At 39.2% G+C, this 23,124-nt stretch overlaps 1 protein-coding gene across 1 annotated transcript in view; it reads left to right on the top strand.

The window, feature by feature from the left end:
• Positions 1-23,124, top strand: part of TBCK (TBC1 domain containing kinase) — a 194,815-nt gene that overhangs the window by 139,077 nt on the left and 32,614 nt on the right. Inside the window, exon 23 of the mRNA XM_018554476.1 lies at positions 235-410. Coding sequence (XP_018409978.1) covers positions 235-410 — 176 coding nt within the window. The remainder of the gene's footprint in view (positions 1-234; positions 411-23,124) is intronic.

Here is a 23,124-nt window from a genome sequence, read left to right as displayed (position 1 = left end):
CTGTGTCTGGGGCTTGCATGTTATTCTGAAAGCAAGACCATGTGCCGATCATACCATCTACCATTAACTGGTATAGGCATGTCACCCCTTGGGTTGTCCACCAACCAAAGGCATTAGGCACTTCCAGTCCCAGTGGAAACATAGGGTTACCTATAATAGGAAGTAGCGGTGCATAAGAAGCTAACTTTATCTTTTTAAACAGTGTTATTAACTTATTGCTTTGTATGTCCACAGAAATCGACATTGAGCGGTGTGTCAGAGAGTCAATTAACCTTTTCTGCTGGACTCCAAAGAGTGCCACATACAGGCAGCATGCACAGTCACCAAAGTCAGCCAGTGAGTGCAATGGCATGAACAAACCCCCAAGTAGCTTCGCTGTGGACTACCAGGACTCCTCCAAAACTGACTTGGTATGCCTGGGTATTAATTACCACTTGCCTCTTATTGTGAATTTATTGTGTTGTTTTAAGGAACATATTTCTTCCAAATGCTGGTGTATCCCAATACAGTGTTGCTGTTTTTAATATCCTCATGCCAAGATTTGACATATGATTAATAATTTTCTGTTATGGGTCATTGAAAATTGTGTAAAAGATGTTAATGGTTTTCACAAGTCTGGTAGTAATATATTCAAATTTGCCCTTTTGAGCTGCAGTATTCCTCAAGCAACAAAGCTGAGCAATCTACTCTGCTTAACATAAAGTAGCTAACTTTTCTATGATGACTTTGTGTAGATTATCCAATCAGTAAAGATGAAATTGAAAAAATTCATAGTGGCAAAAAACACTTGTGGACTGTGAGACATTTCCACTGCTCGGGATAAGTTAGAATTTTTAAATGTTCACAGCACTGGTGTTTATTTATCCCAAGTAAATAGTTGGTCTAGTTCAAACAACCATTTGCAATAATACCTAATAGAGCAAATGTATGATCTTACTACAAGATATGATGTGGCTGCACGTTAGCTTTGGCTGGTGATGTAATGTAAAAACTGAGAAACCAGTAGTTCCATCTTTGTTATTGGATTGCACTGCGCTACGAAATGGGAATATACGCACCTATAAAGAATTAAAACCTTCAAATACCAGTGTAAAATAAATAAACAAATCCAATAATCATATGTCACAAAATGAAAATACTGTTCCAAATCTCAAATATTCACAGTGAGCGTATCATTTATCACCATTACATGGTGAATCTCAATGTGTAACAACATCTAACACATAAAAAGTGAATTTAATCCAAAAAAATCAGTGTCCATCCCACAATGTACACAACGTTTTTCTCAATCTTTCGGTGCCGTGTATCCTTTATTCACACCAGTGTTAATACACCCACTGTGCGTACAACATATACAGATCCGCACTCAGCACAGGATAATTTAACTTTTTACAAGATGGTCAAACAACATTCAGTGCAGTATAAATCTCCAGCTAAGCTCTCCTCTGCTATTTATGTGCTTTCATGTTCAATTTCCACCATCCAGAAGTTTACGTTTCCTCATCAACTCCAGAAAAAACATTTAAAAACTAATTGTGCAATAGGTCTTAAAAACAGCGCTTTATTAATAGAATAAAAACACTCACATGTTCAGCACAAATAATCACATTGTAAAAAGCCAGCGCCCATCTTTGAAGGGACGCCGATCGCAAGTCCTGTGTGACGAAGCGCGTCAATGGGTGGCCGCACGCTGAGTTCATTACGTGAGAGGAATAGTTATGAGCCCTGCTGAGACGGGCACTGTTTTTAAGACTTATTGCACAATTAGTTTTTAAATGTTTTTTGGAGTGGATAAGGAAACGTAAACTTCTGGATGGTGGAAATTGAACATGATGACAGCATAAATAATAGAGGAGAACGGAGCTGGAGATTTATACTGCACTAAATTCAGTTTGACCATCTTGTAAAAAGGTAATTATCCTGTGGTGAATGCGGATCTGTATACGTTGTATGCACAGTGGGTATATTAACACTGGTGTGAATTACAGATATACGGCAACGAGGGATTGAGAAAAACGTTTTGCACATTGTGGGATGGACACTTATTTTTTGGATTAAATTCACTTTTTATGTGTTAGATGTTGTTAAACATTGAGATTTACACCATATGTAATGGTGATAAATGATACGCTCACTGTGAATATTTGAGATTTGGAACAATATTTTCACTTTGTGACATATGATTGTTGGATTTGTTTATTCACTTTATTTATTTTACACTGGTATTTGAAGGTTGTTATACTTTATAGGTGCATATATTCCTATTTTGTAGCGCAGTGCAATCCAAAAACACATATGAGAAATGATTACTATCTTTTAGCACAGCAGCACGAGAGTTCATTCATAAGCGCAGATCCCATTTTTGTTTAATCAGTAGTTCCATCTTGGCTCCTTTGGAAGACCAACAGTCCTCCTATCTTCAAGCTGCCTCTAAGGCCAGTATCCTCCCTATTATGCTTAGATGTGTGCTCATACCAAGCAGTGAAGTACACACTGGCATGCTCTAAAGCTGGCCATACACCAGTAGAATCTCCTCTGAAAACATTTTTTCCAGAACATTGTCTTTGATGGCATTATTGAATGTTCTGATGCTTCATATGAAGGTATGTATCAAAATCTACCAGTGTTTGGCCAGCTTAAGGGTCCCTCTGAAGGGACTAAGTGCCCATTTTAAATTCCACTCAATGTACCCTGCCAATACTTCTGTAAAACCTTCTTATTGGTTTCTACGTGTGCCTTGGAACCCCTATTATTTCACTCTTGTTTCGCTATCTCGTTCACAACTCCAATTTGTCCCCTGGTGCCTGGTATTTTTCTATTGCCTGTATTGATCCTCTGTCTCATTCTGCCTCCAGCCTTTCTGTATAACACATCTGCCTAAACTATATGTTTTTATTTAGTTACCTGTCTAATAGTGCAAATAGGGCAGTTCTGAGTCATGCAACCTAGGAATGCCTTTTAGACAATCTCAAGTCACATTACAGGTGTCCCTCCCAAAGAATGGAGCCCATACCTATCATTGGAGATAAAAAAAGATTCCTTTCAATAGTGGCAAAATTATCTGCAAGTGACCCATGTTTGTGCAAGCATCTTTGCAATCTTCCACAGTAATTTACATATTCACTGTCATTAGAGAATATGATAAAACAGTGGCAAAATAGTCAACTTTGTTACACACATTAAGACTTTTGGACTATAAATTGTCCTTTACCCCGAGGGATGCCACATGTAGCAAAAACTCACCTTACCCTATTTGTTAGTGTGTGCAAGCATTTAACCCCTTATTTAAACTCTCTTACATGCTAGCTACGGAATCTGCTTATTTTTAGGTCATTTCCCCCGATTTATAAATTCAGGACAAGTGTAGCTTTATTTCTCCAACCCTCTGTTTTTTTTATCACACTGACAAGTGCAAATGGCATAGTGTTTCAACACTGGATTTCCCCCACTGTAGTATGTTCTCTCTTTGCTGTTGGTTACTGATTGGACAGTGCTGTTGTCAATCATCAATCAGCACCATGCACAGAACATCCCACAACATAAGAAGATTAGAGCTGCTCCAGCCAGCAAGAGTGGACAGAAAAAATACCAGAAAGGAGAGCAGCATAGCCACCCACCCTCATGATTTTTATTGAATGCAGTGTCTCTTGGGTATCATTTTGCTAACTGTGCCATAAGAAGAGGTAGAGGGTGAATGGTAATAGTTGCTATGTTCAGCCTTTTTAAATGCTTTGTACAGCGCATGATTTATGATGTTTGCCCCAAGAAATTGGTCAGGGAATATCAAGGTTGGATTTCCTCTTTTAATTCTATTTCTGGTATTCTGCTTTGTTAACAAAACAAAGTAGATCAGCGTAATATCATTTAGAATTTGTGGTTGTAAAGCTGTCAAAATGTTGCTATTGTGCTAGCTTAACTCAGTCTTATCCTAATAGTACTTAACAGTGTACACCACCATTCTTTTCTGTGTGCGTTGTACAGGACGCCAGAAGATGGGTCCTGGGAAAGGTCTGTTATTTCCCTTGTTTGGGTTATGGGCCCTTTAAGGGACAGACATGGATTAACACCTGCTGCAGGAAGTGTGCTCAAAAGGATAGGACGCAAGAGACAGCAAGTGACACCAGAGTCCTGAATGGTGTGTGCAGATGAGACTGTGAAGCTGACTAAGGTGCTGGTGCTGTGAAACTACTGAACTTGGGAGCCTGTGGGCTGGGAGAGACTCTGAGGTTAAGATTGTGATAACCTTGTGGACTGAAGCCATCCAAGCTGGTGAGGCTTTCAATATTATTCTTGTGCTGAAGAAAGCAAACTATAAAGTTTATAATTTCTGTGCTGGAGAAAGTAAACTGTAAAGTTTATCGTTTTCTGTGCTGGAAAAAGTGAACTGTAAAGTTTATCGTTTCTGTGCTCAAGGAAGCAAACGTTTAAGTTGTTATGCTGTGTTGGAGAAAGAAAGGACTGTTTATGATGCTGGCTGTGGAAAATAAATGCTGTTTTCCTGATAAAGCCTGTGCCCTGCAGTCCGGCTAATTCCCCAAACATCACAGCGTGGAAACAATATCTATTAGAAAAATTCAAACTTTCTTTTTGCGGTTTACAATTTTGCAGCAGTACGTTTGAATTGCACGTAAAGAGACCCTGTCACCAACAGGTTAATAAAAAAATCAAGTACTGAAAATACATACTAGTTTTTCATTTTCATATTTTTTTATTTACATGCAATGTGCCTATGAGCTTTCTAGAAATGTTGATTATCTTAGTAAAAGTAAATTCCCTAGCACAGCCCCATTCTCTTCCAGCAGTGTCTAATTGCTCTCTATGTTGGCCCAGCACGTTTTCCCTCCATCCAAATCTCTAACTTTTTATGTAACTGCTGGGGAAAGAGTGAAGGAGAATACTATAGAGTTTCACTTGAGTGATAGCTCTGAGTCTGCTGGGGAGGCTAATGTCACCGCCAAGATGGCGATTCCCAGCAGCAGTCTCAGGCCATTTAGATAGTTACACAATGGATGCTTTTACAGGTAAATAGCATGCATATTATACATTTAATGCGATTATAACACTATGAGAAGATCTTTGTTGAAATGAATGGCTTTCTGGAAAAGCTTCATCAAAATATCAAGTGGGCAAGGATGAATATCAAACCCAGTAAATGCAGAAGTGTCTCCTTTGTCAAATATCAAGTTATGAAACAAAGATTTCATATTGACAGGGCATTTGTCCTAAATGTGTTTGAAATGCCAGTAAAGTGTCTGGGCTGATGGCATGATGCAAAGCTCAAGGATAATTTACACACCCAGTGTAGAGTGTAGAGTGGGGTTGAGCTTTAAGAGAGCAGCAAAATAATGGTGATTCTGCGGTTTTATAAAACACAAAGCCAATGGATGTTTTAGATGATGGTAAATACAAATATATACAGGTTGTGAGACAGCCTGCATAATGAAATTACTCTTACCAAACTTACAAAACTCTTCTAGATGAGATTATTTAAAACCAGCTTCATACTGGACAGTTCTGACACCAGCTACCCGATTATTTAGCACATTTACAATATGCCATTGTTAACATTAGCTTCTTTCATTGGCAAAGTGATTGTAAATCTTCATTCCTTAATAGATAATTTCCCTTTTAATCTTGTGCCAACCTCTTGCAAACATGCTCCTGTTTTCTAGTTAGGGAACTGGTTTTATTTAATGTATTTAATTTTTGGAACATCAAAGGCAGACTATGCTTCCTTGAGCAACTGTACCTGCCAACTAACAAAGCAGAGGTTTATTAAACTTCTAGTGGGGGAGTCTTCCCAAAGTGATTACACACATGCTCTATTGGGTATATGGAATTTGTCTTGTGACTATTTATTTTAAAGAGTGAATATTATGCATTTTTTATGCTACTGTTTGCTGTCATTATAGGTTATTTGTTATAAACGGTTTTAAAATGGACTTCTGGGTTAATGTAAGCCACAAACATCCACAGTTTATTGTATAGTGCTCACCTGCATTGGTATTCTCCTAATCACTAGCAATATCATATAGAGTAAAATTGCACTATTTACTTGGAATAGTGCAATTGCACTCTAATGAGTCTATTTATAAACAATTTACAGATCCATTCACCCTACAAATCTCACCCTGAATGTTTGTTTTGTGTGAAAAAAAAAAACTGAAGTTCTTAGTATATTTTCTTCTCAGGTTGAATGTAATATAATACCGCATTCTGGCTACTAAATGGAATACTTATTTCCTATGCTCATCAGCTTCATCGAATATCCATAATGCAATATTTCATTACATTCTGCCTGAAAAGAAAATGTACAAAGGACTTTCGTTTTTGTCTCTATTTACCCAGAACGAACATTCACAGAGATTTGCAGGGCACATGGCTCTGCAAATTCTTTATAAAAAAGACCCCAGTAAGTTTCCTAATTAGGACTATATTTTAGAAGTTTTTATCCCTTAGCACATTGTCCAGGATTTCAAGCTATGAGAGGTACTTTGTAGGCACCTATGGATGTGTGCTTTTACATATTTCAGTTCATTTAACTAGCATTCTTATAAGATTTGTTATTGCTAGTACCTTTGCAAAGCTGCAAATCATCTTCAGTTTATGTGGGTAGTCCACTGATTCCAGGCGCACCCATGACCTCTCTGAGTAATGGCTCTCTCTAACTCCTCCTCACTGTCCCTGTTACCAGTGAGTGTACCATTGTATCACTCTCATAGGCCCAAATAACAGCTGAGAGGATCAGAACAGAGCTCAAATTTGCAGTGTGTATCAGTTAATATACTTAAAAGGTATTACTATGCGTAAGAGAGAAGTGCACTTTCAAACAAAATACACTAACCCTTTTTGCCTACTCTGCTGCTCTAAACTAGCTCACCCTTTCTACATACATACTTTGCTCTTTGTTCATTGTGCTGATTTTCATTGTGCTGGTCGCTTCTGCATAGTATATTTTTATAGTGCGTTATTCATGAAGGAGCCGAAGGATTAAGCCAAAGCATCGGCTAATCCTTCTGATCACTTCACCAGCCAGAGCCCTCCGGTTTGGCCGAACCGAAGGGCTGCTGTACGGGCTATTCACAATTTTCTCAAATGACCTGAGGACGCTGGGCTGTCATTGAATGACAACAACTGGGCGGAGCCAGCTGTGACATAACGGGTGCAATAGCCAGCCTGCAATTGGCTATTGCAATTTGAAATATCCAATAGCAGGCTGGCTATTGCTCCCAGCAATAAAGTTAAAAAAAAAGCAGCCGGGATTGAAAAGAACACAGACCGCTGCAGCCAGCACCACCGGGGAGGAGAGCTGAGGAGCAGAGCGGCGGCTGCAACTAATCTAAAAGCAACTAATCGATGATGAGAATCGTTGCCAACGGTTCTCATCATTGTTTGTAACCGATTTAATCGATTAGTTGTTGCAGCCCTATTTATTTATTCATTTATTTTTTCTCCTTTTCTTTTTGTTAATATATTTTTTTTTTTATTCTGCACGCTAACTCTGAGGTAATGAGCAGAATAACTGAGCTCTGCGGCATTCGGCTATTCACTCACTGCCGTTCATTCCTTATGAGAATAGGTCCGAATAGCAGCGAGTGAACTGCCGAAGGCTGAGTCAAACGGCTTCTTAACTTCGGCTCAGTCGAACATGTGGAGCATGTTTGGCTGACCGAAGTCAGCCGATGTACGGCTGATTTTTGCTGATGTACAGCTAAAATCAGCCGAACGGCGTTCGGCTCACTTCACTTCGCTTGGTTATTCACTCGGCTGCCTTTGGCAGTTTAGTGAATAACCCCCCATATCGCTTAATGGGATCACCTCCCAAGGCAGAGGATGTTGAAGACAGGGATCATCCAGTTGGTATCTTAACAATCAGTGTAGGCCATGACAAAGGTAATTATGTATTTGAAAGGGGGAAGAGCATATAAAGTAAATCCACTTTGCCTGAAAGTGATCTTTTTCTTTAACATTTAGTCAAATATTTGTTATTTGTGAAGCACTCAATTTTGCAGTGAAGAGCTATCTACAGGTCCGAGTGCTTATTGGAACACAATAATAATAATGCCTTTTTGAATAAGAAATAAGGGCCTTAAGTGTGTTTTCGGACACCAGCTTGACAATACATACTTAATATACCGTTAACACATCAAATACAGGTGATACAGGCCATAATTTCTGAAAAATTTAATAGTGTTAGAATATTTCAGATTCACTGTCTGACTCTATAAACCATGCCTTCAAACAACCATCATATTTCTGTTCTCAGGATGGGGTTCAGGCTCATTTTATCCATAAATAATAACGGAGCTATCAGCTATGGATTATGTGTAATGTATTCCTGGATTTTTCCATGCGTTCAGCTATTTGATGGGATTATTGCTGTTTCTGCAGTGTTGCTTGGAAAGTAAGATTTATTGAAATGAGATTGAAACGATAATAGAATTAATGGAGCCATGATTCCCTGTGGACGTGGAGCATCATTTTTTAATTCATGATAGTGAGCTGTGTCATTGGATTCCCAGGGAGTAAATGTGATTCAGGGTAAACCATTTCAGCAACCGTTGTCATAGAATATAGATATGAACGTCCAGCCAGCATAGACTGCTAGGATTCCTTGTCCATTAGGCATTCATAGTGTCTCTTATTGCCTTTTTCACTGAAATTGCTTTCTTCTTGCTCATCTGTGTGTCTTTAGAAAGGCCTTTAAATTGGACTCTATTTTTATTTTTGTCTAATATTGTATCTATTGTTTTCCTCAAGTTCAGCTTTAACTTTCCACCTTTTCATCCTGGGTTTCATCTGATCTACATCCTTTTTATTTATCCATTTTTGACTGTGTGATTCATGCATTTGCATGAAATATATAGACCAAACCTGCTATAGCGCACAGATTCAGATAGCCAGTGATTACCAGAGCATTAATAGGAACAAGTTCAGTTTTTACAATTGGGCTTAATTAATACGGCCAAAAGGACTGCTTAAAGTGCAGTAGCCCATAGCTACGTACAAATGATTTCTCATCAAAATTCAAGACTCATGTCTGGGGGGATGGTATCAGTCTTTCCCCAATATGCCTTCCCTTATGGTAAGCAGATAAGAAACTACATTAAATATGACAATACGTTGTTATTACTATTATTATTATTATATTTGCAGTGGTACTCCCTTAAATGTCAGGGTATATTTTTAGGTATATCTGTCAGACATGAACATTTTTAATTTATACTCCGGAACAAAGTCCGTTTTCTGAGCACATCAAAGTTTTATTTTGGCATTGACTGTCCACTCTAAATCCCTGTGTTTTTCTGAATGGCCTTGAGCTGGGGAAAATGTTGAGGTTTTCTGGGTTCTTAACATCACCCTTTGTAGTTCTCATGTAGATTGTCCAGTTCTAAGTCATCTGATCAGGCTGCATTGTCATCAGTAAGGGTTTGTTAAATCAGGACGCAAACTCGGATTAAAGGTAATATTGGGTTTTCGGACTTCTTCATGGTTGTAGTGTTTTTTTGAATAGCACCTTTATTTAAGCCCCTAAGGACAAAGCTTCAGATGTTTGTCTTTAAGTTAAGGACCAAAGCAATTTTTGTTGTGTGTGTTCAACCGCAATTTCCATCTTTTTCATTTATTGCACCAACACATATTATATACCGTTTTTTAAAGGACAAGGGGGGCTTTATTTTGACATATATGCATATATAAGTTCCCATATAGAGCATTAGGAAAGCTTAAACCCTTAAGGACCAAGGGCGGAATTATTTTGTCATGGGTCCTTATGGCACGGACAACCATGACGAATAATTCCGTCACTGGTCCTTAAGGGGTTAATTTGTTGATTTTTTTTTTTTGATTGTCCGGACAGAAAGTGTTTGCCAATAATCAGTGGAATTCATAAAGCATACCTACTCTTTAAAACGTCTTGTGCATGTGCACAACAAATGTCAGTGCCTGCGCCAAAATCATTTTGCCGCAAGTACCACCATTTTTGGTGCCAAGGCACACTGAGGCTGGAGTGTCCATACCACACACTCCATTCTCTGTAAAGTTACAGGCTCAGTGCCACTGAGTTTCCAGCTTGTGCATCTGCACAACATACAATACTTGAGCACATTTTTGTCTATCTATTGTTTTTTTGGGTAGTAATGCAATGCATTGTATTACTCAGAAGCCAAAAACCTTTCAGTCTAATTGATTCCATACATGAATGGGCACACATTTGCCAGTCAAATGGGAAATCTAGGCCTCAGTGACATATACTATATTTATAAAAAAGCAAATGTTACAGTTGCTGGGCCCAAGCTAACATTTGACACACAGTGCCATCAATATTCACCTATTGATCTGGCTTGCTTTCCCATAACACACATTTGCTGCAGATCGGATGTGCCAAAAAATAAGGATTCTTCTCTTGAAATCCTTACTCAAACTCACCCTTGGCTTTTACAATGAGGGCACTGCCGTCATTGTTGGCAAATGGCTGACAAATCTATGCAATTATGTCTTGAAATATTTACTTGTATATAGAATAAATGCTTTTAAATTGTAAATATGCCCCGTAGCTTATATCACACAGACATAGAAATACCAGTAAATATGTAGATTATCCTTGCAGAAATAGTTATATTTTCTTAGGGGGTAATGCTCTGGCAGCACATTTTAATGTGCATTTAATAGATATTTACTTCCTAATTGAGGAACTAAGAGCCTGTAATAATAATCCTGCTAACAACGCGCCTTGGGAACTGTCTGCTTCTAGCAACTTGCTGCAAAATATACGCACCATTACTTCCTTAAGCCATCATTAGGTTTTATTTTTTATGTGTCTTGGGTTTCCTTAATCAGGGAATAGCGTATGTTATATTTAATTAAACGTAACAGTCCTCTATTCTTTAACCAATTTCTGCTTGATGCATATGGTCACTGCCTGGAGCTGTAGTTGGCAACTGTATGATGATAGATACCTCACATGTGCCCCCCCCAACTCCTCAAACAGGTACATGTGGTATTATGTCTGATTTTTTAAAAGTAATCTAGGAAATTGGAAAGTGTTTTGTCTTGTATTATTAACGCCACGGGTATCCTGTCTTTACCGCTTCCATTACCTGTCCCACCACCCCACACAACTTAAGTGCGTGTTAACATGCCAACCCAGTGCCTCCCACAGAGCTCCCACTACCCCACACCACCTGTGTGCAAGGTGCTAGGCAATCCAACCCAAAAGCAAGCATCTAGTTTGAGTGCGAACTCACCTTCCCTCTTCCTTCCAGCTTGCAGATTTTTTCTTTTTTTTTAAATACGCAATGATACTGCAATACAGTCATATAGCAGTCATCAGCACTGGGGTCTTCATGCATTGGAAAGCTTGTAAACTACTCTACATTACACAGAAATCCATGAGTGAATGGAAAGAAAAATAATCTTCAAAATGTTTTTAATATACTAAAAAGAGAATAGTGTATTAAATGGGCCTATATGTAAGTTTTTTTATATTTAAAATATCCAGTTTCAGAGTAAAACCAAACTATACCCACAGGGCACAAGCAAAGAACAATCTTCTGCAGTCACCAATAGGAGCTCAATACACATCCATTTAAATAACTATTAACTGCTTTTTTTTTTTATTTGCCTGGTTTCTATTCGTTACTGCATTTACTTTTTGCACCATAGCTTTGAAGTGAACCTATACTTTGATCATGCAGGCCAAAACAGCAGCCCTCCTCAGAAGTATGTAATTGCATTTCGTTTTACTCCTCCTCCGCTGCATCCAGCTGTTGGGAGCAAAGGAAAGCTGTGTAAGCAACGAATCATAGCTTAAGCAGGCTACAGACTTCCCATGGAACACCATGATTCACCATACCCATGTTTAACAAGCATTTCCTTCAGTTATTGGAGCTGTTTATGCTTGACCCACTGATTAACCCTTTGACTGCCAAGTGACTATTGTCACCAGGACTGAAAGTGAGGTAAATCTAAAATTTTGATTTGTCACTGGAACAAAGAGAGATAAAATCTTTCAAATGGAACACCTTCGCTGTTTACAGATGATAAAGAGATGATTTCCCTCACTTCCCATTCTGTTTCAAGTATCGGGAAATCTCCCCTAATAGCCATTAGATACAATATGTGCAATCTATTTCGTTCCGAATTGAAATTCAGGCATATTTCGCCATATTCAGATGCATCCGAATTTCCAAATGAAAAAAATAACAAACGTTTCCAAGGTCTGGTAAGAATATAACAAACGTTTCTAGGTCTGGTAAGAATTTTAGGGGTGACCCCAACACTAAAAAAAACAAAAGAAAGTGTGGGGTCCCCCCAAAAATCCCTTACCGGACCCTTGATCCAAGCAGCAGCCTGGCAGAGCAGGAAGGGGGAGGACAAACGTGCACCCCCCTGCACCATACCAGATCACATGCCCTGGCAAAGCACCTTCCCCCATGTCTTTTATAGTGAGGGCACCCAGATGCCCCCCCGTGTGAATGAGTAAGGGGTAGTTGTTACCCCTACTCATTCACCAAACAGTATAATTGTAGATAAACACAAAACTCCATTAAAAAAGTCCTTTATTTGAAAAAACATCATTTTAAACAAGTCTTTTATTTAAAAGACTTGTCATCCAAATGTCAATCAGTCCAGTGACGTAGATTCATGTCAATTATGGTGGACGACGTCAGCTGACTTGCCGAAAGAAAAAATACCTGACGCTTGCCGACATTACGAAACTTGTTTGGCCCTTGTTGACATTGGGCAGCAGAGCTGTCATAACAACTCTGCTCCCAAATGTCAACAAAGGGGCGGAGTGAGCACGCCTGGCAGAGCACCCTCCCCATGTTGAGAGCATGTGGCCTGGTATGGTGCAGGGGGGCGCACACTTTCCTCCCCCCTTTCCTGCTCTGCCAGGCTGCTGCTCAAACCAAGGGTCTGGTATGAATTGGTGGGAGGAGCCGCATGTTCTTTTTTTAATTATTATTATTGTTTCTGTGGACTGTCAACGTTAAAAAGAAAAAAAATACTTTTTTTTCTAATGTCACCTTTCTGCAATGTAAAAATTGGTTTGTAAATATTACTTAACATCCGAAATTGGGGAAGATTTTGGATTCGTCCAAATCCGAATCCCCAAACAAATCAACAAATCCTGAAAAACAAACTAACGAAAAATCCAAAACAAAACAAACCACATTTTTTGCCGGCTTACATGTCTTATGGACATGGGTAGAAAAAAACATGACAGAGTATTTAATTAGGGATGCACCGATACCGTGCATTTTCACTCGTACTCGTGAAAATGCCCCAATACTAAGCACCGATATCGGCGCTTTAAATTTTTATACTGAGGCTGGCACTGCAAACAGGCGCTGCCATTCACGGGAAGGCTGTCGGGGTCACCAGCAAGGTCCCGGAAGCCTTCCTGTGAATCACGGCACCTTTTTACAGCGCTGGCTGCAAATCTCCTCCTCCTTCCTGTGGATCCTGCCCTCCAGACCGACCAGGACCCCTGGTGTGACCCAGCACAGACCACCATAGACCCTGCACAGCCTACCTGATAACCTGCACAGCCCTCCTGAGACCCCGCACAGAATAGCTGGTGGTATTCTGCATTGCTTTATAATGTATTGCTGAGATTTGTAGTCCTCTATAACTGGTGGTACTCTGCATTGCTGTATAATGTAATAATGTATTGACAAGGTTTATAGTTCCCTTAGTGCGTGCGTGCGTATATATTTCTTTTTGTTTTTACATTTTTTTGATAGACTAAGAAAGGTCAGATTTATTTCTGTTTTGACTTGTGACAGAATGTGAGGATAATCTAACTGCTTGGAATACCAGCATGACACACTATTAAAAGAAAAAAACTGAAAATTATGTAATCCCTACCCAAAAAAAGACAGCTAGGTATGAACCCTCTCCAATAAAGTTCTGCTTTAAACAGGTTGAATTTGTCTGCTGGCTACTACTTATCTGACCACTCCTAATTTAAAAATCTCGGCTTATATTCGGGTCAATACTTTTTCCCAGTTTTTTTTGCTAAAATTAGGTACCTCGGCTTATATTCGGGACAGCTTATACTCGAGTATATACGGTAGATGTATAAAACCTATATAATTTATTTGAATAAACAGGACAAATGTAGTTAAACCTAGAACAAAAATATACTGTAAGATTGCCAGCAGTAAGCACTATTGCCTTAGTAAGTTACATAAGGCCTATTAGTATGTCTCCATAGTAAACTTTTTTTGTTACAATTTAGGGACTTATTTAAAGTTTCAGCATGGTGATGAGGGTGCTGAGAGGAGGATTACCACTTCACCTTATGAGTGCAGCACAACACTGGGATGCATACAGCTTGATTGCTTGGTGGGAATTTTAATGTGCTTTTCAGTTAGATTAGTTACTAGATATACAATCTTAGTGATGCAGTCTATCTAGAGCAGCAGATGCTGAATTGTAATTGTTTACTGTGAATTAGATCACTCTATTGCTCTTTCTGCTGTTTTTAATGCCTATTTTCATGAAAACAAAACACTTCCCCTTGCAATGGGGCTACCCCCACTCTGCAAGGGTTAATGGCTTGTTTATGTCTAGAGGACCTGTTTAAACCAGTTTTCCTTTTATGATCTCATCTCACCTGGTGGTTGGTGCTCATCTCTCTCCCCTCCTACTTCTAAGCATGAGCATAGAATTCTGAAGTTTCAGGCCCATTTTTTGCATGTACATGCCACAACATAATGCACAGCCTTAAATTATTTGTGAACACAGGACTCAGAAATCCCTTAGGAAGACTGCAAATATCATTTGGGTACTGTAATCACATTTACTTTTACAAACAGTAATTGTTCAGTTAATTTTTTATTTATATTTTATTTTGTAGTCACGAGACTGAACAGAATCCCATTGAGTTATTCTTCCTCATAACAGAGGGCTGATCTCTGTAGTGGGCAGGTTATGTATTAGGTCACACTGCCAACTCTGTTGCTCTACAAGCAGCTGTGGCCATGAACTTGCAGGTATTGGGTACTTAAAGGTAGCCAGTACATAGTCCAGTCCTGAAAAAGTGGCAATAAGACTGCAGATGAAGCTCCTAGAGGTGCCTATACATACTTTATACCTTCCAATGTCTTATTGAGTTCCCTGGGAGCCTCAAACTCTAGGTCAGCCTTTCTCAAACAGGGGTGCCTCGAAATTTTGAGCAGCGCCATGGAAAGATTGATGCTAATTCAGGAAGGGTGGGATCCATTCCAAAAAGTTCTCCATCCAGGCCTGCTTCACCTCTTGCCCTCTGCCATGCTGCCACAGCTGTGGCTCCTGATATTAATGGTGTGCCTCTGGTCTAAAGGGGGGCTTCTGATGTTAAAGGGACGGTGCTGACGTTAAAGGAGGGCTGGCTCTGGTGTGAAGGGAGGGTTCCTGATTTAAAGGGGGGACTCTGATGTAATGGGAACACCTTTTTGTGTATTTGTGTGTGTGGTCTCCTCTGAAAATCCATACCAGACCCCATCTGGGATTGGGGCTGCTTTGGATTTTGGAGGAGCAGCAGGTTATTTTTTTACATTTATGTTTTTTTTGTTTTAGGGTTAGGGTGCCTCAAGATTTTGCATACTTTTATATGGTGCTGTGACTGAAAAAAGGTTGATAAATGCTGCTCTAGGGCTCTCAGCAATGCACAGTAACTTTTCTTCCTGTAGTCAAAACTCTACCCTACCACCTTCTGTTGGCTGGTCTCTGTGGTGGGCAGCCTCACTGACCAATAGCTCACCAGAGCTCCCAACTTTAGAGATGAATGTGCAGTCCTATTGCCATTTTGGTACTTTTGAACTATGAAAAAAATGCTTTAAAATATGGTTCTTTTTAAAGATGAATTAGTTTCTTGACAATCATTTGTTGTTTGTGTAATATTGCATCATGCTGTAACAAAAATGTTTAAATAGGCACACTTTAGTTTGCCTTAAGATTTTTCTTAGCATAATAAACAGTTATTTGAATAGCTTTATAGTAGCAAATGTAACCTGCCTCAGTAACCAGAATCGGCTTGCCAAGAGCAGGCCAGGAGGGCAGGTGCCCTTTAAAAGGAATGCAGTTTTTACAGTGTCTAAAATAACCTCCTCGTTTGGTCTGTGTTTATGTTAGATGTCATGTAAGATGTAAGTAGCGGCACAAAGGAGAGTTATATTTCTAAACTTTCCCTTTTAGCTAAGTGTTTACGCAGAATGAAACCAGACCACTTAAATCCTTATATGGAAGAGATGTAACCGTGTTAAACAAACAGTAGTTTTTGAAGGTTTAGTCCATGTCATCACTTTAATTGATCTGTAATTAAGCTGTGTTTGCCGTAATTGCACACCCTTTATCTTCTGACCCTAATTGGATACGGAACGTTTTAATGTGCTGTCCTTATTGAACTCATTTTTTTTTTCCTACGCATTTTCCCAGGTTAATTATTCTGACTCAGCCTGGTCTTGTTGCCACAGATTGTCTTATTTCGCCATTGATCATTAGAAAAATATAGGGTTTGTAAAGGCTCACTGTCGCACAGAAAGCTTAGTTTCTTCCCAACTCCTTTTTATGTGTGCTAATTGCTTTTTTCAGCAAATTAAATGAAAGGAGAGAACCTGTCTCAAGGAGGAAAAAAGTTTCTAATTCCTAATCCCACTTATATAAACGCCCAATAATGCATATTTGTGGGCATTTTGCAAAAGCCCTCCTACCTTTTTGGTTCATTTAAAATGCAGTGTAGCAACAAACCAGCTACCATCTTGTACTATTCTGATTTCTGTAAGGTTCTTAACATTTAATTGGTTGCTACAGGTTACTTTGCTAAGTAATCCCAAATAGGGGCTAATATGTGTACTTTTTACCACAGAAGCATCCTTTATTTATGTAGAATAGTGAGGAGAGAAACTGTCAGGGGTGGGGAGGAGAATGCTGTCAGCTGTGGCAGGAGGTAGAGCCAGCTGTCAGCCGTGTCACAGGAGGCTGAGCAGGCGGTGTGGGGAGGAGAGCTTAGCCTCCTGTGACACGGCTGACAGCTGACCCCTCCCCGGCATCGCTGTCTCTACCTCCTGTCACAGCTGACAGCATTCTTTTCCCCACCCCGCATTTTCGGCCAAAACATTGAACTTTCAACATTTTTCCCAAAGTACCATTTTGAGCAATATGTTTTAGCGGCCGAAATTTTGGTGCATCCCTAACATATGCTGTATATATACTGTATGTACAGACATATATACAGTATATTGTATATTGCAGGTTGTCTTGTAGAGAGCTACATCGAAGCCTTACATCACCAAGTGCAATGCAAAGCGTAGGATGCAGTGGTGTAAAGCACGCCGCCACTGGACTCTAAAAAAGTGGAGACGTGTTCTCTGGAGTGATGAATCACGCTTCTCTGTCTGGCAATCTGATGGACGTGTCTGGGTTTGGGAGTTGCCAGGAGAACAATACTTGCCTGACTGCATTGTGCCAAGTGTAAAGTTTGATGGAGGGTGGATTATGGTGTGGGGTTGTTTTTCAGGGGTTGGGCTTGGTCCCTTAGTTCCAGTGAAGGGAACTCTTAAGGCATCAGCATACCAAGACATTTTGGACAATTTTATGCTCCCAACTTTGTGGTAACAGCTTGGGGATGGCCCCTTCCTGTTCCAACATGACTGCGCACCAGTGCACAAAGTAAGGTCCATAAAGACATGAATGAGTGAGTTTGGGGTGGAGGAACTTGACTGGCCTGCACAGAGTCCCGACCTCAACTGGATAGAACACCATTGGGATGAATGAGAGCGGAGGCTGCAAGCCAGGCCTTCCAGTCCAACATCAGTACCTGACCTTACAAATGCGCTTCTGGAAGAATGGTCAAACATTCCCATAGACACACTCCTAGACCTTGTAGACAGCCTTCCCAGAAGAGTTGAAGCTGTTATAGCGGCAAAGGGTGGGCCAACTCTATATTGAACCCTGCGGACTAAGACTGGGATGCCATTAAAGTTCATGTGCGTGTAAAGGCAGGCGTCCCAATACTTTTGGCAATATAGTGTGTATATAGTCACCCTCTGAACATGTTCAAATGCAATTTTTATTGAAATATCAGAAATGCATTTTTTCAGTTTAAAGTCCGCAAAGATGGTTACCCCACTCACTGGAATGATCCATGTTAAACAAAATTATTATTCTTTACATTTTCATTTATAACTTCAGATATACAAGAATACAACAAAAGCTAATCCTTTAAATACCAGTTAGGTCTCCAAGCGCACACTACATAAACATGCCACTATCCCACATGAATATAGGATGCTTCTGTGGTAAAAAGTACACATATTAGCCCTTAATTGGGATTACTTAGTAAAGTGACCTGTGGCAACCAATTAAATTTTGATAACCTTAAAGAAATCAGAATAATACAAGATGGTAGCTGGTTTGTTGCTACACTGCATTTAAATTGAACCAAAAAGGTAGGAGGGCTTTTGCAAAATGCCCACAAATATGAATTAATGGATGTGTATATTTATATAAGTGGGATCCGGAAGATTATGTTGAAGGCAAAGGAGTCAGGATGGAGAGTGGCTTACAAGCGCTAACCAATCAGAACTGATTGCTTGTAAATAATTGAGGCCATAGTATGTTTACTGTGTACCCAATTATGAATGAACAGTAAGTGTTCTAAATCACTTCCTGATTATTCATGATGATTGTGGACATAATAACTCATACCATCTCCACAGTTTGTGAATGGACAGGAGCTGACATTTCCCCAGATCCCCCGTCAGTAAAGTAAAAAAACAAAAATGTCAATATTAAAAAAATAATATTAGAAAGGTTAGAGAAAAAATATTTTCGATTTCAGTGTCGGCATTACAAATGTTTCGGTTTCAGTCTGAAAATACCATTTACGAAATTTCCATAGCACCTGCTGCCATTTTTCTGCACTGCAGTTCCTATGTTTCCATGCATAGCTGAGTCGCTTAGCCTTGTTTCCAGGTCAGAGGTATGGCTTTTTGGCCGCAAGGTTGCAGAAAAATGGCAGCAGGTGCTCTGGACTGTTGAGTCAAAATTTTAAATATTTGGCTGTAGCAGGAGGCAGTTTGTTCGCTGAAAGGCTGGAGAATGGAACAATAATGAGCATCTGCAGCAACAGTGAAGCATGATGGAGGTTCCTTGCAGGTCTGGAGCTCCATTTCTGCTAATGGAGTTGGAGATTTGGTCAGGATCAAAAGTGTCCTTAATGCGGAGAAATAAAAGCAGATATCCATTATGCCATACCACCATGGAGGTGTGTGATTGGCCCCAAATGTATTCTGCAGTAGAACAATGACACCAAACATACAGCCAATGTCATTAAGAACCATCTTCAGTGTAAAGAAGAACAAGGAGTCCTGGAAGTGATGGTTTGGCCCCCACAGAGCCCTGATCTCAACATCATGGAGTTTGTCTGGGAATGCATGAAGAGATGGAAGAGTTTGAGGCCGCCTACATCCACAGATCTGTGGTTAGTTCTCCTTAGCCACTGCACTCTGTTTGTAAGGTAAATGCCCGGGTGCTCCACAAAAATATCTATACAAATCTTCTAAAGTAGGTATAGAGATAGTCATGGGTCTTGCAGCAGAGAAGTCAAAGCATCAGTGTTTTATTGTCAATGTTTCAACAGAGCTCAGTCCCCCTTTATCAAGATGTCCGTCGAAATGCCATAAATGGCAGCAAACCATGGCTGGCATCGATTTTGACCGCTTGACTTTGACTTTTCTAGTTACATCCTAAAATTAGAAAATGTTAAATTGGGACTTTTCCAGCTGAATTGCATAACTTACCACACAAGGCCCAAAATACTATAAGAATAAAACAGACATTTGTCAGTTTCATATGTGTTTTTGTCCACTCAGTAATACTTAGTAGGACCACATTTGGTTGAAATTGTCGCTGAAGACTTTTGGGTTAAGTGTCTTCCTGCTTGTTACATGTGGACCATTCTTCTGAGCATAATTCTGTCAGGATGAATGGGATTGTTAGTGAACAACAATTTTTAAGTCTTGCCACAAATTCTTTGTTGGATTGAGGTCTGGATTTTGTCTGGACCTTTGTAAGATGTTCAGGCTTGTTAGATTTAAGCCACTTCAGCTTTGACTTTCTGTATAGAGTCATTGCCCTCCTGCAAGGTGAGCCTTCATCTCAGTTGCAGGTCTCGTTGTGCACCTCTGCAAACAATATCTGTAGTCAAGATTTTTATCGTGATTTGTTCACCCAATGTGGAGTTAATCATTTGCTATATTTATTTTTTTAATTCTCATAGACAGGAATGTTGTGAATATGTACAGGTGAAACTCGAATAATTAGAATATCGTGCAAAAGTAATTGCAGTAAGTGCTGCAAAAGGGGCCCAAACCAAGTGCTGAGTACATATGCATGCTTGTACTTTTCAGAGGTCCGATATTGTTCTATGTACAATCCTTGTTTTATTGATTGCATGTAATAATCTACTTTTTTGAGGTTGTGGATTTGGGGTTCTTGGGGTTTTCATGAGCTGTAAGCCATAATCATCACAATTATGACAAATCACAGCTTGAATTATCTTGCTTTGCATGTAATGAGTCTATCTCATATATTAGTTTCACCTTTTAAGTTGCATTAGTGAAATAAATGAACTTTGCACGATATTCTAATTATTCGAGTTTCACCTGTAGTTGGGATGGAAAGTACAGCCGCTTCCAGCAAATGATTTTCTCCATTGGAAAGCAAAGGAAATCAGTGAAAAATTTAGGCCAGTAGATTGGCAGGTGTTGGAGACTATGCTGTCCCTTGTGATCTGGTACTGGACAGGAAATTCAGGGAAGCTGAGCCGAGAGAGTTGGAGCTGTTTAGAAACATGATGACTGTAAGTGTTTGGGCAAAAATGTAAAGGAATACTTTGCTGGGCAATGTATATGTGTTGGATCTGGATTCATTATTGAAAAAAATGAGTTTACCTCAAAATATTAGCAAATTGTGTCTCTTTAATCACTGTTGAACTGGTAGAAACATAGAAGTAGGGTCTGTTTTTTTGCAGTTCCACTATGATTTTATTAATATTGTATTGTAAATCTATAATTTTACAAGGCTCAATATTCTGGCATACTAACATTTTTAAATAATTAGTTTCTTAAGCATGTAGACCACCTACTCTTTCCACTGTCTGACACATACCAGTTCACTCATTTGTTAATAATCATGAACTGATTTTGACTGATACAAAAGCAAATCTCTGCTAATCTCATTACTGCCTCAATCAGGGTGTCCCCAAGATTCTGTAAAATAACCCACTTTAACAATTGTGTCAATTAGCTTGAGGCAAAATGAATGTTATCTGCAACTGTTGAAATGTAAAGAATTAATTCCTTTAATGAACACTTACTGCTAATTAAGCTACTTTATATTAGTCAGGGTTGGCAATAATTACTTGACACTACTGCGTTTACAGGCTGTGCAACCTTTGCACAACCATATTTTTTTTTTGTGTCACCCAGCTTTAATCACATGTCTATGTAATAAATCATAGAAATTACCCACTACCCGGTCCCCTGCTGCCTGCTGAGCTAACTCTCTGTAGGACATAGTGTGGCCTGGGGTTGTCTTTTGGTTGGAGATACTTTTTTCTTCAAGTAATGATTTGTCTGGTGAAACATCTTTTCATCCCTAACACTCATATGCTTTTATTGTATGAACATGAATGTTCCGTAAATCACTTTGCAACTTGGCAGCATTCTTTTATCTTTACTGAAAGACCAATAATCTGTGAGCCAAACAGTTACTCTGAAAGGCATCCACTGCTGGTTTTGCCTGTTCATAGAAAATGCAGGATTACAGTTTTTAATACTGTATTGCTGGTTTGAATAGAGAAAAACGTGATTTCCGATTGCAGCACATACCGTGGTGCTGAGTATCTAAGTGGTTATTTTTTATGCTCCAGGAAACAAAATGTTTGTACTAAGGTTTTAAACTTCATATAAGGCCTCATGCACATGAGCCAGTTGTGTTTAAACACAAGAAAAGTTATCTGGTAAATCTTATCCACTTCATGCTTCCCAAATGACATTTTCCTGTGTTTAGTTGTTGGGCTTAGTCGTGTTTACATGTGTTTAGGAGCGTTTAGCTGCGTTAAACGGGCTAAACAGATGCAGAAATTTCTAGTTTAGGTAAATGCTTCTATACTGAATGAATCTAGATGCTGCTGAACGTATAGGTGTGCATTCAGTAATAGAAAAGCATCACATGAGTCCAGGTGAGCTTAGAAATGAGCTCCAAATGCACCTGAACTCATGTTTTTTCAACGTAGTGTGCATGAGTCCTTTCTGGCTATCCATTTGTATTTTCACTACCATCTACTATATTTGTAGCATTTCTTTTTGACAGTTGTTCATTTACAAATACATTTTGTGGGAATTTTTACGAATGTATCTGTACTACTAAAATAATAATCCGTTTAAAGTGACTCTAAACTCAGGTGTTAAATCTTAAAAATGCATTCAAGTACCTTAACTATTAACAAAAATGTATCTTATTTGTGTATCACTCGGCTGTAGATCCTCAAATCATCTCTGAATTGGTGCTGACACTGTCCTTCCTTCTGGAGGGGGCTACTTTTGTTCTCCATGGTCCCTGTGTGTGTTGTAGACATCTCTCCAAGTTCGCTCCTGTGATGGACTACAATCTCAATACAAATTAGTAAACTAAACATGAGATTGTAGTCCATCACAGGAGCGAACTTGGAGAGATGTCTACAACACACACAGGGACCATGGAGAACAAAAGTAGCCCCCTCCAGAAGGAAGGACAGTGTCAGCACCAATTCAGAGATGATTTGAGGATCTACAGCTGAGTGATACACAAATAAGATAAATTTCTGTTAAAAGTTAGAGTTTTTGAATGTATTTTTAATACTATTTTTTATTAGTATGCATGCGTGCTAAATTACATATCAACCCATATCACGCAGGTTGACATTTAAGTTGTGCAAAGCAAGCTTCTCTGAAGCTCCCTGCTATTCCAAAATGATACTGCTTTTTCGTTGACTTTTATTTCTGCTGAACCTGTTACCAAGACTTTTTCATTTTGCTGAACTCAGCTTACTTTATTGTCCATCACATGTAAGTTGTTAAGTACTTTTTAAAT

Source organism: Nanorana parkeri, unplaced genomic scaffold (assembly GCF_000935625.1).
Source record: "Nanorana parkeri isolate BGI_ZX_2015 unplaced genomic scaffold, ASM93562v1 scaffold161, whole genome shotgun sequence".
Taxonomy (NCBI): Eukaryota; Metazoa; Chordata; class Amphibia; order Anura; family Dicroglossidae; genus Nanorana; species Nanorana parkeri.
The sequence above is the reverse complement of the archived record's forward strand: the minus strand, read 5'-3'. Positions and strand labels throughout refer to the sequence as shown.